At 32.6% G+C, this 17,782-nt stretch overlaps 1 protein-coding gene across 1 annotated transcript in view; it reads right to left on the bottom strand.

The window, feature by feature from the left end:
• The window catches only part of LOC145323391 (uncharacterized), a 35,816-nt gene extending 18,483 nt beyond the window's left edge, over positions 1-17,333 (bottom strand). Inside the window, exons 1-10 of the mRNA XM_080165813.1 lie at positions 17,221-17,333; positions 16,683-16,753; positions 15,585-15,626; positions 15,068-15,135; positions 14,274-14,317; positions 13,724-13,792; positions 12,718-12,776; positions 11,627-11,708; positions 11,319-11,365; positions 10,409-10,488 (exon numbers count right to left, since the gene is read on the bottom strand). Of these exons, the coding sequence (XP_080021939.1) occupies positions 10,409-10,488; positions 11,319-11,365; positions 11,627-11,708; positions 12,718-12,776; positions 13,724-13,792; positions 14,274-14,317; positions 15,068-15,135; positions 15,585-15,626; positions 16,683-16,753; positions 17,221-17,320 (662 nt within the window). The 5' untranslated portion in view covers positions 17,321-17,333. The remainder of the gene's footprint in view (positions 1-10,408; positions 10,489-11,318; positions 11,366-11,626; positions 11,709-12,717; positions 12,777-13,723; positions 13,793-14,273; positions 14,318-15,067; positions 15,136-15,584; positions 15,627-16,682; positions 16,754-17,220) is intronic.
• Between the last annotated feature and the right edge of the window lie 449 nt (positions 17,334-17,782).

Below are 17,782 nucleotides of genomic sequence, written 5' to 3'. Positions count from 1 at the left end.
ATAGAAAATTCTTGCATAACTTAGCTTTTCTGTCCTTAATAAAGCAAATTCTTGCAAAACTTAGCTTTTATGTCCTTCACATAACAAAACCACACAAAACATAGCTTTTTGGCCCTTCACATAGCAAATTCTTGCAAAGCAAAGCTTTTGTGAATGACAGAAAAGCTATGTTTTGTAAGAATTTGCTATGTGAAGGACCAAAAAGCTATGTTTTGTAAGAATTTGCTATGTGAAGGACCAAAAAGCTATGTTTTGTAAGAATTTGCTATGTGAAGGACCAAAAAGCTATGTTTTGTAAGAATTTGCTATGTGAAGGACCAAAAAGCTATGTTTTGTGAGATTTTGCTATTTTAAGGACCAAAAAGCTGAGTTTTGCAAGATTTTGCTGTATTAAGGACAGAAAAGCTAAGTTTTGCAAGAATTTGCTATATGAAAGACAGAAAAGCTACATTTTGTGATATTTTGCTATGTGGACAGAAAAGCTTTGTTTTGCAAGAATTTGCTATGTGAAGGACCAAAAAGCAATGTTTTGTGAGTTTTTGGTATCAAGGACAGAAAAGCTAAGTTTTGCAAAAAAATTGCAATATTAAGGACAGAAAAGCTTAGTTTTGCAAGAATTTGCTATGTGAAGGACAGAAAGGCAATGATTTGCAAGAATTTGCTATGTGAAGGACATAAAAGCCATGTTTTGCTAGGTTTTAAGGACAGAAAAGCTATCTTTTGAAAGAATTTGCTATATTACGGGATCTTGGACAGAGTAGCTTCAGAAAAAGTAGCTTCAGGACATTTACTTAAGAAAAGTAGCTTCCTAAGAAAAATAGTCTCCAATATGGCCGCAGTGCTTGGCCCCCTGGCCTGCCTAGCCGTGGGCGCTCAGCTCCTTAGCCTATAACCTAACCTAACCTAACCTATTTTAGCCTCAGAACATTTATTTAAGAAAAATATCATTAACTGATAATACATAGGTGGTTAAGAATTTCGAGGATTTTGCAAAAAGTGGTTGATAGATTTTTACAATTTTTGATATTGTTTTTACAAGTTTTGATAATGTTTTTACAATTTTTTGGTTAGGTTAGGTGAGGTTATAGGCTAGGGGGCCAAACGCCCGTGGCTAGGCAGGCCAGGGGGCCAAGCGCTGCGGCCATGACCTTAATTAACAGTGGAGGCTACTTTCCTTAGAAGGCTGCTTTGTCCTGAATCTACTTTGTCCTAAAGCTACTTTTTCCTGAAGCTACTTTGTCCTGAAGCTACTTTGTCCGAAGCTACTTTGTCTGAAGCTACTTTGTCCAAAGCTACTTTGTCCAAGATCCATATTACGGACAGAATAGCTAGGTTTTGGAGGAATTTGCTCTTTGAAGGACAGAAAAGCTATGTTTTGTGAGATTTTGCAATGTGAAAGACAGAAAAGCTATATTTTGTTAGATTTTGCAAAGAAAAGGACAGAAAAGCTAGGTTTTGTGAGTTGAAGGGCAGCTACTTATGTCCTCCATCTTAAAATATATTTGTTAAGGTAGGCAAATTATGCCCTTCATCTAACAAATTCTCACTCTAGGAAGGCTACTTATGTCCTTCATAGGAAGGTTACTTCTGTCCTAATTAAGGAATGACTTTGTTTTCTTTCCATGATCCAAAAACTTAAATATGCAAGAATTTGCTATGTGAAGGACCAAAACGCTATATTTTATAAGATTTTGCTTTGTGAAGGACAGAAAAGCTAAGTTTTGAAAGAATTTGCTATGTAAAGGACAGAAAAGCTATGTTTTGTGAGATTTTGCTATGTGACGGACCAACAAGCTACGATTTGTGAGATTTTGCTATGTGAAGGACAGAAAAGCTAATGTTTGCGAGATTTTGCAATGTGAAAGACAGAAAAGATAAATTTGTTAGATTTTGCAAAGTAAAGGACAGAAAAGCTAGGTTTTGTGAATAGAAAGGGAGGCTACTTATGTCCTCCATCTTAAAATATCTTTGTTAAGGTAGGCAAGTTATGCCCTTAATCTAACAAATTCTCACTCTAGGAAGGCTACTTATGTCCTTTATAGGAAGGTTACTTCTGTCCTAATTAAGGAATGACTTTGTTTTCTTTCCATGATCCAAATATGCATAGAAAAAAATAATTATATATAATGATTTATATATTTGAAAACCTGTAATGGGACATTGATGTTTAAATTTTTATAGAATATTATGTTATAGAAACTGTACAGCAATATAACGGCTATTTATTAGGGTAATTTCTATTCAGTTTCCATAATTAGATATTTTGTAATTTTAGATGTTTTCAGCTGTTAAACAGCTGCATCTAAAGATTTCACACTTTGCAAGGTGATTCTTGTAGTAGTTAGGTAAAATGTAGAAAGCGCATCAACTCTATAATCAATACCAGAATGTCCGTACGTCCATTTTTAACATGTCGATTTTTAACTTTTTTAACAACAAGTTTGTATGTGATATTATTATCCAATTGATCTGATTTTTGGAATACTGATTCCTAGGACAACAACGTACAATGTTACAAGCGATGCATATCTATAATTAAGTCCTAAAAATGTAAGTAAGCCATTAAACATTTCTCTGTATTTAAACAGTTTTTAACAAATTTACTTAATTTTTTTCTCAACTTTTGTACTTTTATATTCTAATTAATTAGTTCTGACACGTGTTCTGACATGTGTTAATGTTCGTTTGACCCACTCTTTCGAATCAGATTTTCGCTTTTATGAATGTTGTCATCCTTGTTGAATACAAAAAATTAAAGGTAATATTTGCTGCCAATGATAAAATATCATTTGTTTTCATATAAACCCATAAAAATATATAGTAAAACCGCTACAAGTACTGAAAGAGGTGTACTAAGCTCTACTATCCTTGTACCATAAACTTATACCCCTATCTTATCCTATATTATAGGTTAGGATAAATGCAATTTTTGTTGCCTCCTTTCTGGTAAAGAGCATAAATATTTTTTGGACTTAAACAAAGTATTTTATGTTACCTGAGCAATCTTACAACAAATTTATATACAATTGTGCTTTGTGGATGTTTTAATCATTGTTTTCATAAAAATTCACAAAAATTATGTATAATAAAAAGTTTTCATGGCTTTTCATGATCAAAATTTTTGTATAGCAATGCCTCTTTGTCTAATTCCAATATGAACTCGCCCTTATGGATTAGGGTGGGTTCATATCGGAATTAGACAAAGCGGGGATATGCAACAGATAAAATTAACCTTAAAAACATTTCTGACCGAAAAAGAATTTTAAAAAATTGAGTTTTAGAACACGACCACTTAAAAATATAATTCATTACTTATTAGTATGCAAAGACGACATTCAAAAAAATTTTTGAATCAGAACTATTGCTTCATGGTGCTCCCTGGAAAGGCCTTGAGGAGCTGAATCAGGAACTTTTGTCCGTTTCAAAATATCTCGTTCCTAGCCTTAGAAATCACTAAAAAAACAAACATTTTTAAGGTTTATTGAGAATTGTCCAATTTGTAGAGGTTTTTTTAGATTTTCTCAGGCTAGGAACGAGATTTTTTGAAACGGACAAAAGTTCCTGACTCAGCTCCTCAAGGCATTTCCAGGGAGCACCATGAAGCCATAGTTCTGATTCAATAAATTTTTGACTCCCATTTACAAATAGCTATACAATTGAATGTCTGGTCGTCAGCGGTTTTAAGACTTAGGATAAATTTTAAATCGCCCAGAGGTGTATTATATCTATATAAATTGAGTGCAGATCCCCGCTTTGGCCTCAGAAAAAAAATGTCCAAAATCGACCCACCCTATTATGGATGTACAGACAGAAAGACATGTTTTACCACATTTTCAGAGTTCAAAATTTAATAGATTTTAAGTTCTAATTGGAAATGTATGTGAAATCACCTATTTTTTCTTACTTTGCAAGTTATAAATTTCCTATATATTGAGAACTTTGAATAATCTATATTGTTTTTTTATCGTATACATGCAAAAAAGTAAAAAGTCAGTGCAATAAAAAGATTTTGATCATGGAAAGAAAACGAAGTTGCAGGCTCCGTAGTATTTTCACAGTAGCTTTTCTCCTATTTTTAGCCCTGTGGGGTATATTTTCTAACCCTGCAGGGCAATCATTAACATTTACTTAACCTAACCTAACCTAAAATAACCTTTCAAAAGCTACTGTGAAAATACGATGAAACCTGTAACCTTGTTTTCTTTCTATGACCCAAAAATAAAATTCAATTTTATGTTGGAAATTTTTAAATTTGTCAAAACTAATGAATATATGAATAAAACATATGAATATCAATAACGGATGGCTCTTATCATTTATTTATAATTGGGATTTTTCTGTCTATTTAAAGCTTGGCATGATGATTTAAATCTGTAACAAATAAGCAATAATTTTAGAAGCAAAGCATCAAGTCCTAGTAATATCGTGTATTTAGACAATCTTACAACGAATTTAAACACAATTATGTTTATGCTTAAAATGTTATATTCTGTTTATTAACCCTTAACAGTCGGGCCCCTTGCCGCACCTTAATCGGTCATGGGGGAGGGGGGCGTTCTCAGTTCCCTATTATCTCAGTTCCTATTAGAGCTAGAGGGCTAAAAATTTTCAGCAGAAGTCCCCTGTTTGATAATGAATTTCCGACCTTAAGTAAGTCAAAGTCAATTTTCGCCTCCTTTAACCTTTTATTTAACAACTTTTGTTTTTAGGTCCTGTTTTACTTAAAAATTTAAAACGGCTGTAATTTTCTTATTTTCGAAGCTAGAAGAAAAATATTTTTGCAGAAAATGTTTATCTTTATGTAAATTTTATATTAGAAATATCAAAATATAAATTTCAGCGGCCGCAACTGTACTTGGCAGATGCCAGCCGCCGCAGTCGGTGGTCGGCGGGAAAACGGCGGCGGATCTTTATGAAATTTCAATACTTTATGCAGACATGTAAGTAAAGATTATGTTTAAAATTTGAAGTATCTAAGTCAAAAATTGAGGCCACAGTAGCCTTTTCAAGATTTCTGAACTGGAGGATCAGGACCTGCAGGATCATACCTGAAACCTGAAATTGATTTAAACACATGTATTTAATATTAAGATGTACATTTAGAGGATATTTTTGTAATTTGGTTTAAGTAAAAAAAATATTTTTGCTCCTTACCTGGATGACCCTGCCACGTTTTCTGGTATCCTGTGCCCGCCAGGATGGAGGTATTAAAAAAATTCTAACTCTCAGTTTTATGTCATACCCAAAGTTAAAAAGTCATGCAGTTTGGGCTCTTTATCTTTCACACACAGAAAATGAGATGGAAAAAACCGGAGTGGGGGGCCTTCAACGCCCCCCCCCCCCCGACCGTTAAGGGTTAAGTTCTAACAATCTACAAGGGTTAATGTTTGTTTTGCTATCATATTTTGGATTTTCGCTTTTTTGGATGCTTTCATCCTTCTTTTAATAAATATATTTTTTTTAATTAGTTAAAAATCTGATTTTACATGATATAGATATTATTAAGTATTGTCTTATTCATTATATTAATTAAATTAAAGGTAGAATATTTAAAGATTAAGTGTCGAAATTTCGATGAACAAGTTTTTTTCAGCAGATATGAAAATTTAGGGGTCAGCAGCAACACTTTCAAGCTGCTAAGTTGTCTTCCTAGCCCTGTGGAAACTTTATTCATGTATTCTTGTTGTTTTTTCTTGTTTAAGTAGTTCATATATTTTCATCTAATAATTCTATCTACAGTGACTTTTGAATTGAGCTTCAATAAATTATTCTCTCTTCCTCTGCCCCTGTATTTTAAAGTTTCTTTTTTGAACAAATATCCCACACTCTTGTATCAAAACAAAAACTTGGTCTTTTTGGTCATAGTGATTCTACTAAATGTAATCTATGTAATGTAGAAAGTAGTATAGAACACTCGTTATTCTTCTGCCTTTACCCAAAATTCTTTATACATGCACTTGCCTTATATTTAGACTATTATTTTAATAATGACACCCAAGAATTCATTCATCTCAAAGAAAATTTTTATCTTTTTAATGTTTGGTACCTTATATTTGCTAAAAATGAAATATTTTTTCAACTATCATTGCTAATTCTAATTGCCAAAGATCGCTCATTAAAATTATTAAAGATGAATGTTTATCAAGATGGACCATTTTAAACTGTTTCTCTCAATCATTGTTTGTTGTAAAATCTGCACTAACAATTTTAAATAATATGGGTCTAAATTCCGATTTCCTAAATGATTTTCTTGAGTTTCTATGAAAACAAAAAAATAATATCTCATACTTTAAATGTACATGATTTATATTCCTTAATTCGTAATGTATCTATTATAAACATTTAAAAATACATAAATTCATAGTTTGTTTCATGTTTAACTCGAAATAAATTATATATAAACAACATTTTCATCTAATAAAAATAATAGAATACTAATAATAGCTATGATAAATCATTAATTTCATTTTGTTTTTCACCAATTAAATTATCAAAGAGAGGAACAAACAATAATTTTAATATTATTGAATAAAACAAGGATGACAACATCCATAAAAGCGAAGCTCTGAAATGGAAGGACAAACGAACATTAACACTTGTAGATTGTCAGAACTGAATTAGCAGAATATTAATGCATCAGTACAAACAATATTGTTAGTAAATTTGTTGCAAAACTGCATAAATAGATGATACTGTTTAAGGACATACTTACATTTTTGGGACTTGTTTATAGAGATGCTTTGCTTATAACATTGTACCTTGTTGTAATAGGAATCAGTTTTTAAAAAATCAGAAGAATCAGATAATTTTAACATACAAAAATTTGTTGTCAAAAAGTTAAAAATCGACATGTTTCAAATGGACGTACGGACTTTCTGGTATTGATTATAGAGTTGCTACGCTTTCTAAATTGTACCTAACTACTAAAGAAATCATCATGCAAAGTTTGGAATCGATAGGACAATTCTAATCTGTTTAAATTAACGAAAAGAGCTAACTCTCTGTGACGGACGTACGGACGGACCGACGTACGGACGGACCGACCCTAATTATAGAAAAGCTTCGCTTTTAAAAAGTTATGTTTACATCCTATTAGTAGCAGGTTTTTGGTTGTGTAGCTCAAAATTATGGTAACTACTGAACCGAGTGAGTTCTTTATTTCAGGGAAGCTTCACATTGGTCCCAGAACTTTATTTTAAGTATTTGGATATCTTTTGGCCATTTTTCTACCCTTTTCAATGCAGAGCATATAGGTGCTGGGGACGCAATCGATAGAAGATAAAGTTATTAAAGATATATATGGGCTTGATAAAATTTAATTTAACGTATTGTCATTTCAGTCAAGAATCCCTTCAAAATTTTTTTTGATAATGGTTAGGACCCATATAATTTGGTATTAGGTTAAGTAAAACTACTAATAAAACTAATTCTTGTGCATGCAGTAATGGCCGTATATGATTCTTTAAAGTTCAATAAAAAAAACATTTTTTTGTATATACTTCATATGAACATACTGCTTTAAAATTTTGTTGTTTAAAGAGACTCTTAACTATAAACATTTAAAATTGAAACTGCCCAGTGTCAACCTCATTATGGACATATTATTACTTAGCTTTTACATCAGATTTTCATGTTCTCTAATAAAATAAAACTTGCAGCAAGCTAGAATAACAATTACCCTCTTTCCACCCCCATGACCCAATCCACTCCCTTCCTATCTCCAACCCAATATATCTTTTTATGAATAATATTCCTTTATTTTTCAGGGTGACTTTATATAGGTCACAGAAACTTATTCAGAGGCTTATAAGGTCAAGACATTCCCCCCTCCCATCACAACAGTATATCCATCTTTCTATCTGTCTGTCTGTTTATCTTTTAACACTTTTTTTTCAAATCTAGCTATTTCAGATTTAAAAATTATTTATATTTCCATAAAAAAATGAAAATATGTGGTAAAAATAATATGATTAATTACTTAATCTAACAAGGGAACATTTGTTGGAAAAAAGGTGTCAGATATCTCCCACCTACTTCGCTAAAATTGAAAGTTCTTTTTCTGTAAAAACAAGGATGACAATATCCATAAAAGCGAAGCTCTGAAACGGTTGGACAAACGAACATTGAAATTTGTAGAGTGTCAAACTGAATAATCAGATTATAGATGTATAAAAGACGAATCAAAATTTTAAGTAAATTAGTAAGTAAAATACTGCTGAAATACAGAATAATGTTTAAGGACATACATACATGTCGGACAATTATATCACATAAAATTAATTGTTCAAAAGTCAAAAATCAGATATTCTGGTAACGATTATAGAGAAGCTATGCTTTATAAATCGTATAAATCGATAAGACAATGCCTAAATTAACACAAAAAAAGCTATCCGTTCCAAACGGAGTTCGGACGGACGGACGGACTGACCCTTATTATAGTAAGGCTTCGCTTTTATGTTAAAAATCAATTGCTACGCTTTCTAAATCGTACCGAACTACTAAAGTAATCACCATGAAAGTTTGAAATCGATAGGACAATTCTAACATGCCTAAATTAACGGTCGGACGTATGGACGGAAAACCCCCAACTACAGAAAAGCTTCGCTTTTAAAAAGGGAGTACTTAAAAGTTGAAAGGGGACGGAGGGTTATAAATAAGTTTTTAACATTTCTTGGACCTTAAGGGATAAGATATTGGAGGATGAATTGATAAACATCATGCTCAGTAACGGTAAATTAAATTACCCCATCTCTACATCATTTGTTGAACAGTTTGAAACCAACAAATAAAAATTCAATAAAAGTACCCAAAGTTTTTTAGTCAACAAATAAGATAAAGTAGTTTGAAAGCTTTAAGTACCAGTGAAGTTTACATTCCAATGTCCTTTCCATTCCTGAAATATCTACCCATCATTAAAAATATTCAAAAACCCATTTTTTAGGAAATGTAGCACACCAACCCTACTGTGTTGGGTTTTATTTAAATAGTAGCCATACAAACAAAATCTATATACGTTATTCAATTGCATTAATCTAGCAAACTTTGTGTTATCTAAATCTATATCTATCTATCTATCTATCTATCTATCTATCTATCTATCTATCTATCTATCTATCTATCTATCTATCTATCTATCTATCTATCTATCTATCTATCTATCTATCTATCTATCTATCTATCTATCTATCTATCTATCTATCTATCTATCTATCTATCTATCTATCTATCTATCTATCTATCTATCTATCTATCTATCTATCTATCTATCTATCTATCTATCTATCTATCTATCTATCTATCTATCTATCTATCTATCTATCTATCTATCTATCTATCTATCTATCTATCTATCTATCTATCTATCTATCTATCTATCTATCTATCTATCTATCTATCTATCTATATATCTATCTATCTATCTATCTATCTATCTATCTATATATCTATCTATCTATCTATCTATCTATCTATCTATCTATCTATCTATCTATCTATCTATCTATCTATCTATCTATCTATCTATCTATCTATCTATCTATCTATCTATCTATCTATCTATCTATCTATCTATCTATCTATCTATCTATCTATCTATCTATCTATCTATCTATCTATCTATCTATCTATCTATCTATCTATCTATCTATCTATCTATCTATCTATCTATCTATCTATCTATCTTTATAAGTTGATTTTCAATTTGGAAAGTTTAGTGATTTTTTTCCCTATTAAAATATTTATCTCAAGTATTAAATTGATAAATATAAATTGAAGCCAAATTACATATATTCTGAGTTTTTTTAGGTTGGGGTTAATTTTGGAAGAAAAAAGGGTTTTAGGAGTTTATTTTTAGTAAAAAGGGGTCTAGAGCTGTCAACATATATTTTTATCTTTTTTCGGCTTTGAAAGTGTTTTTTACAGCCGGCTGCGAAATAATATATATGTACAAACAAATGTTGTCAAAATGTTAAAAATCAGCATGTTTAAAATGGACGTACTGACTTTCGGGTAACGATTATAGAGATGCTAAGCTCTCTAATTCATAATGTTATAGGAATCAGCATACAAAGTTTAAATTCGATAGGACAATTCTAACATTACTAATTAACGAAAAGAGATAACAACCCTTATTATAGAAAAGATTAGATTTTAACAATAGAGGGGGCATGCGCTATAAATAACTATTCTTACAGGATGGGGACCCTATGCCGACTTTTCGTTGTGAAATATCAGCCAATAGAGTCGGAAAAATTAACACATGGAAATCGCCACAAAAGAGAAAGTAATTTGCAAGCAGACAAAAAAGGTCCCCATCACTTGGGCCAGGTAGATGACTTAAACATTTATTGACATACCAACAGAGACCGACAATGTAAATTGAAGAGTACTTTGCAAAGGTTAAAAATACCTTTTTAGATTGAAATTTGTATAGTTGGGTTTATCCTCGATAGAAAGACAGGTGTTAATCAACCAGGCAGATTCTCTTTTCTAGGAAAAATAGTTTTCTAATGAAAATGGGTGTAGCTGTCTATAGTGCATTAGCAAAATGGGGATAATTGTAACTGCTTTGGCCTACCTATTTTATTGGCGTCAGGAAATACCCTATACCCCATCTCTTTTCTAGGTGGTTTCTTTCCCCCATCCCTTTCTCCTTCTCTCTACTTGACGTCAATAGAATAGGTTGGCCAAAAGTTGTGACATCTATCCCCATTTGTCTAAAGCACTATAGACATCTACAAAATGGATACACGAAATAATTTTGAATAACACTATGATGTCTGTTATTCTTAATCCTTTTAAATAGATTTTAAAATATTCACTTCTTTTCTAATCATTTAAAACCAAAGGGATTGTGCATTGTACAACACAAAATTTTGAAAGATTAACAAACCGACGTAACTTTAGTGTATCAAAAATCACAAAAAGAAGGGAGATGAGGGAAGAAGTAGGAAAGAAAATCCCTAAAAAGAGTGGATAAGCCCTCATTGTGTATGACGTCACATGGCTGATTTTTGAGACATTTTGTCAAGTTACCAAACCGACCCAAATTACTTGAAAAGTGCAAAAGGTGCTTTCCCTCTAATTGCCTGAAGAGCACTGAAATCCACGCTGCCTTATTTTAAAATGAATTGAAAATAAGGACCAGGTATTTTTTCCCTATGCAAGGGGCTTTAATTATAAGGGGCTACCCAGTACCCAACATAACCTCTTATTTTCAATTTATTTTTTTAAACATGGGGAAGGGGGGTTTTGTGCTCGACAAATGATTTTGAGGAAATTACCCTGGATTTTGTAAAATAATCAAATGTGTACTATACCGCTTTACACATTCTGTAGTAATGAGGAACAGCCTCTACAAGCAATCCTAGATAGTTAGTACATTAAGGGATAAGACAATGGATGATAAATTGATATACATCCCCAATGATGGTCCACAAAATTACTCCTTCAGGTTAGAAAAGGTTGGACACGTTGGTTGGGAATCGACCAATTGAAATTTAATAAAAGTACCCAAGGTATTTAAAACCCCCAAATAAGATAACATTGTTATGAAACTTTGGGTACCAGTAGAATTTATAGTTCAATTTCCCCACCCCCACATACAAGGTGTATAGATAAATGTTACCTGTCCAGTTTAATTTGTTCTGTAAGGTCTCAGTAACGGATGCCTTGCAGTTACCAGCTCCTGCTTCTATAAAGAAGCCTTCCTTAAAAATTAAACTTACATGAAAAGCTAATCATTCATATAAGTATTATTGAAAACAAAGGTGTGCACAGGACTTGGTTTGGGGGGAGGGGCATGAGGCATAAGGCATATTCCCCCCCCTAACCATATCAAGGCTAGAGTGTTCACTCCCAAAAAAATTTCATCGGGAATACAGAAAAAAAGGATGGAAGGGATAAAACAACCCTATGGCCCAATTTTACTGGCGTGCACGATCTTCTATTTATTTTGTGGTTAGAGGCTCTGGTTAAAAACTTTTTGATACAATTAAACTTATGCCAAAATAAAAAAGTGATGCTGTGAGTATTGGTGCAAAAAATATGACGTAACAAAAAAAATTAGCCAATGAGAGGCCGTTATTGACCAATGGTAAAATTTATAGTGGCCTCTCATTGGCTAATTTTTTTTGTTACGTCATATTTTTTGCACCAATACTCACAGCATCTAAAAAAGTATCAAGCTAAACTGCAAGACTGAAGAGGATTCCATGTTCACCGAAATACATTTCAATAAATAACTCAGAAGTATCAGAGACTTTTTCAATCAGTGAATTTATCATATTACTTGTTGTTTATACGCTTTACCTTTAAGACATCATAGCAATTTATATTTTACGTTGCTTCACATATCTGACATAGCAGCATTAGGCATCTTTTTTCAGCATCTCTAGTATGAAAAAGGCTACTGTAGAAAAGCTCAAACAATTTGTAATGTAATGTAATAAAGGAACATTTACAAATTCATATTTTTAATTTAGATTAATTAGTATCGCAGTTACTTAGTGTTTAGTGCCCTAGGATAATGGGGATAGATGTCACAGCTATTGGCTTACCTATTATATTGACGTCATAGTAGAGGGATAGTGAAAGGGAAGGGGTAAAGAAACCCCCTAGAAAAGAGACGGAGTATAGGGAATTTATTGACGCCAATAGAATAGATTTGCTAGGGTAAAATAAACAGCTACATTTGATTTGTCTATTTATTGTACTTACTTTCTTAAAATCAAAAACCATTTGAATAAAATCCAGCTCTTGATGACTTGTTGTAATAACTAAAAAACAAGAAAAATTATTTCCTTTAGTTAGCAATAACGTGTATAGTCCCTTTCGTTGCAACGCCTCTTAAGGGGCGTTACTTCCTATTTTCATAGTAGCTTTTCTTATAATTCTAGCCCCTGCGGGGATATCTAACCATGCGGAGCCAATTGCCAAGCCCTGCGGGTCAATAACCTAACCTAGAATAACCTATCAAAAGCCATTGTGAAAATATTACGAAAGGCCCCTTAAGAGGCGTTGCCACAAAAAGCACTATACCCGCAATGATATATATTTTTTTTTTTACAAGGATGACAACATGAAGCAAAAAGAAAGTAATGGATTTATAAACGGACAAAGTGAATTAAGAGTAGATGAATGGCAATCAGACATACATATATGTCTATTGTAGCATTGTCGTCTGACTAACGTAACAAATAATAGTTATTTCTCGCATCGTATTATAAACAGCTTTCCGCGGATATAAAATGTACAATTATAAGATTAAAACCAGTTTTTTAGTACCGAGATGCCGAAGGCACGGGTTAAAAAATTATTTTCTGAATGCTCATCGTTACAGGTAAAGATCTGTCTTTCTTGAATAGCAGATGAGAAATTAAATTTCAAGATAGGTTAATTATATTGCATAGAAAAAAATGTTTTTGAGGGACCTAATGACTTTCTGGTAATGATTATAGGGTTACTACGATTTCTAGGTTGTACCTAACTGTAACAGTAATCTTCATGTCAATTGTCAAGCTTATTCGATAGGACAGTTATTAAATTGGGTTGGGGGGGGGGATATTATTTGGGGTGGTGGTACCCTCCTTCAAAATAGCTATAAACCTTCTTAGGGCCTATGATAAGCTACACTGTAAAGGAAAACCTTATCGGTGCAGCGGTTAGCAAGATCCTTCAGAACAGACAACCACAGATCCTGTTACTTTTATATAAAAGTATATACTTTGAGTACTGTTCACAGCTGGTTCTGGATTTTTTCTTCTCGGTGGTATAAATAATTCTTTTATATTCTCTGAAAAGGAAAGATGTTTATCATTTTTTTTATAACTTCAAATTTTCAAATGCTGAAATTAGATGGCAATATGCAAGGCAAGTGCAAATATTTTATTGTGCTTAGGCGCTTTATAAAATACTGGCGGCTACGCCCCTAGAGGCCTCTAGTGGCACTTTGTTTGTTTTCTTATTTCAAATATGTCTATGTTGCGTTCAAGTCTCTCCATAAATTTCATATTTTTTTGTGATTTCTCTTGGGAGGGTGGTGGTACCCTTCCCGAAATAGTTACAAACCTTCCCGGGACCTATGAAAAGCTACCCTATTAAGGAGAACGCGATCGGTTTGACGGTTAACTAGATCCTTCGGTACAAACTTAAAGAGAAACAGATAGACATCCTGTTACTTTATTATAAGGATTTCATAAACAATGTAATGTTTGGTTAGCGTGGTCAGGCTTCAACTATTAAAGAAGCACATTAATCAAATATTTTCAACTTACTAATTAGATAAGGATCGTCTTGTTTAAAACAGTTCAACAATGGCCTGAAAATAATATTTTTTTTTAGTACATCAATAGCATCAATTAAAAAAAATAGCAATTAGAAAGGTTAGGCTTAAACAGGGATATAGGCAAGGACGTCCAAGTTTTTTTTTAATTGTAGGGGGGAGGGGGAGGTAATCATTTACAACCCCTTCCTTGGACGACCCTGGATATAGGGAAAATTTATCTAAAATACATTTTTCTAAATGTCTTCGACGATGGGTACTTTTAGGTCTGGTTAGTTAAAGTTTTTAAAGTTAGTAAAGGACCCAGAGAAGACTCCACGCTTAATCAAAGTATGGTCATTGGTCAGCCTACAAGGTTTACAATGTTGATGCAATTCTGTTTTGGTAGAACTCCAATATAACCAAAAAGTTAGAAACAAAAATGGAAAGAAGATAACAAAAAAAAGAATAGAATGAATTAACCGGAAGATAAGAGTAAAATACTGAAAACAAAAATAGCGTTACAGACAGACGAACAGACATAACGACACAGGTTTACTATTTGCACTATTGATATGTTTTAACTTTTATCTTAATGGATATAAAATATACTTGGATATAATGACACGGAAAAAATTGTCGTCAATTTTGGTTGCTAACATTGAACTCATTTATAGGTCAGTTCGTTCATCCAGTAGAATGGAAGGGGATGGGGTATATCGATATTTTAGCCCGCTGCGAGTTTTACTTTATTAGAGAACATAACAATCTGGTGTAACATCTAACTAATAATATATCCATTATTACCTTAAAGTAATATTTTCATGGACTTTATGAAACGTACTTGAAGCTTCCCTGTCATAATTAAAAGAAACCTTAAAAAGAACAAGATTAAAATTTACGAAAAGTAACGCAAAATTAATAAGTTTTTAAAACAATTTTTCCTGAGTTTAAATTGTTTTTTTTTGATCAATCCATCCATCAATAAACAGTTACAGTGAGTTTACGCAGGGATCTAAAGGGATAAGACAATGGCAGATAAATTGATGTACAGTACACACCCAATGAAATTACCCCTTCAGTAGATTAAATTAATGGTTGAAACGTTTGGACTCCCCACTAAATGAACCAACTAATTTAAATTTTATAAAAGTCTCCAAAGTTGTTAAGCCAACATGAAAACATTATTATAAAACTTTGGGGACTTGTGTAACAAATAGCCCAATGTCTCCTCCCTTCCTTGGAGTTTTCTTTGGCGTTATAACATAGTGACGTAAGACCAAACATACTTTAGTTATAGAGTAGCCTTGCAACTAAAAAAAACCTTTCGGTCCAAAGATTTTAGAAAGCTGTCTCGTCCAGTCATCTGAAATGCATACCTATTAAATATTATTAATGATAAGGATGACGTCATCCATACAAGATAATCCATATATTAACCTTACATAGAAGTTGAAAACTAAAACTGGACTTACTTATAAATACATTTTTAGACTTAACTAAAGATTTGTTTTTTTATCGTCGTAGTTATCACCGTTAAAAAATATGATTAGATTACACCTCAGTAGTTTTTGAGATGTTTGGAGACACGCAAGCACACTACTAAAGCAAATTCATAATATTCACTTTATTTAATTTATTAACGACGTCTTAGCTTTTCAATTTGAATCGGAGGTAAGTTAATTTTGAATGGGGTGGAACAGGGGCGTCCAAGCTTTTTATTTTGGGGGGGGTAAAATTTTTTTAAGGGGGGGGTAATTCGGTTTTGGGGGGGTATAATGGCGCGCGAAGCGCGCCGCAAATTTTTTTTACCCCCCCCAAAATTTTTACCCCGGGGGTAAAATTTGCTTGGGGGGGTAATTACCCCCCCTGAAATCTGTTGGCAGGGGTAAAATTTGTTTACCCCCCCCCCAAAAATTTACCCCCGGGGTAAAATTTTTGGAGGGGGTAATTTAAATTTTATCAAAAATTTAGTATTAGAAATGCGCGCAAAAATTTTTTTTGTTAGAGATTTTCTATTTTGGGGGGGGTATTTACCCCCCCACAAATTGTTTGGGGGGGGTATATACCCCCTCCTAAATGGTTGGGGGTGCCTACGGCACCCCCAGGGTAGGGGTAAATTTTAAATGGGGGGGGGGTAAAATGAAAAAATTCGTTTTGGGGGGGTAATCGCCCTATTACCCCCCCCCTTGGACGCCTATGGGGTGGAAATAGGGCGTAGGGGGCACCGAAATTTATTTAAAGATCACCTAACAAAAAATCGACCTCGGAGATAATATTATCTACCCCCCTTGATTTTTTTGAAGGCTTATCGTGTCCAAAGGTTTGGTTACTAATAAACGTTATCGCTTTAAAAAAAGTTTCTTTGGAGCGTAGATTTCCTAACTCTTCATTAAACTTTTACTTTTTTTAAAACCATCACCTTATGAGAGCCATATAACTTTTTGCAGTCAAAATATTCTTCTCCATTAACTTCAACTACATTACTGAAATCTAAATAAACAAGGATGATAACATGTATAATAGCGAAGCTTAACAAATCAGTCAGAAAAACATTAACAAATATAGAGTAACCAAGCATTTAGTATTTAACATTATTTAGTAGTATGAACAAAAATTCTTATAAATCCCCTCTTAAAATTAATTAGATATTTGATACAATTCTGGTTAAGATTCGAACCTATAACTTCCCTGTTTATTCTATGTCCACACCTATGCTATAATATAAAATGTTAAGGATTTTTTAGTCTGAAGCTTGAGATCTCAATGAATACTGAGTCGATAGGGTTATCTATTTTAGGTAAGCATTACAATAGATCCCGAGATGGTTTTAAGCTTTTTTTCTAGCCACCTCTTACCCTTTCTAGATGCTAGGAGCGTAGCCACTAGAAAACATATATTTGCTATCCCCATTTTCATTTTCATTTCTACACTATACAAAGCTTCTATGAAATAATTACCTGTGAAATTATGAACAAGCAGAGTACAAAACCAAATAAAAGAAATGGCTACAAGAAATTCTTCTTTGATTTTTAATCTGGAATTTCTAAACTTTATCATTTTATTTCCATATATTTCTGAAAAATAAACAAATATAAAATTAAAATATTTGTATAAAAAAGCGCCTCTGTCTGTTTGTACCAAAGGATCTTGCTAAATGCTCAACCGATACTGGTTCGCCTTTACAGTATAGCTTTTCATAGGTGGATTTGTGATGTTCAATTATCAAGAAAATAAAAAAATTATCTATAAACCTTCTTTAAAAATCACATTTTTCCTTTTCCTTTCAAAAACTATAATAATTTTTATTTTTTTAGAGTTTCAATACAATCACCATTAATACAAATTGCATGTTTTTTTGCATGTTTGCAAATTTAGGTCATATCACAAAATCTGCTCTTCTGCAAAAAGTTTTCACCGACAGCAAGATTATAAAATATCAATAAATATTATATTCTCACTTGCATGAAATACATTTTGGTCATATGAAGCATATTTGGCGAAACATTTTACCGAAGGACG

The sequence above is a fragment of the Acartia tonsa genome, chromosome 6 (genome assembly GCF_053477335.1).
Source record: "Acartia tonsa isolate MP-2025a chromosome 6, ASM5347733v1, whole genome shotgun sequence".
Classification (NCBI taxonomy): Eukaryota; Metazoa; Arthropoda; class Copepoda; order Calanoida; family Acartiidae; genus Acartia; species Acartia tonsa.
This window is presented reverse-complemented; position numbering and strand designations above follow the sequence as displayed.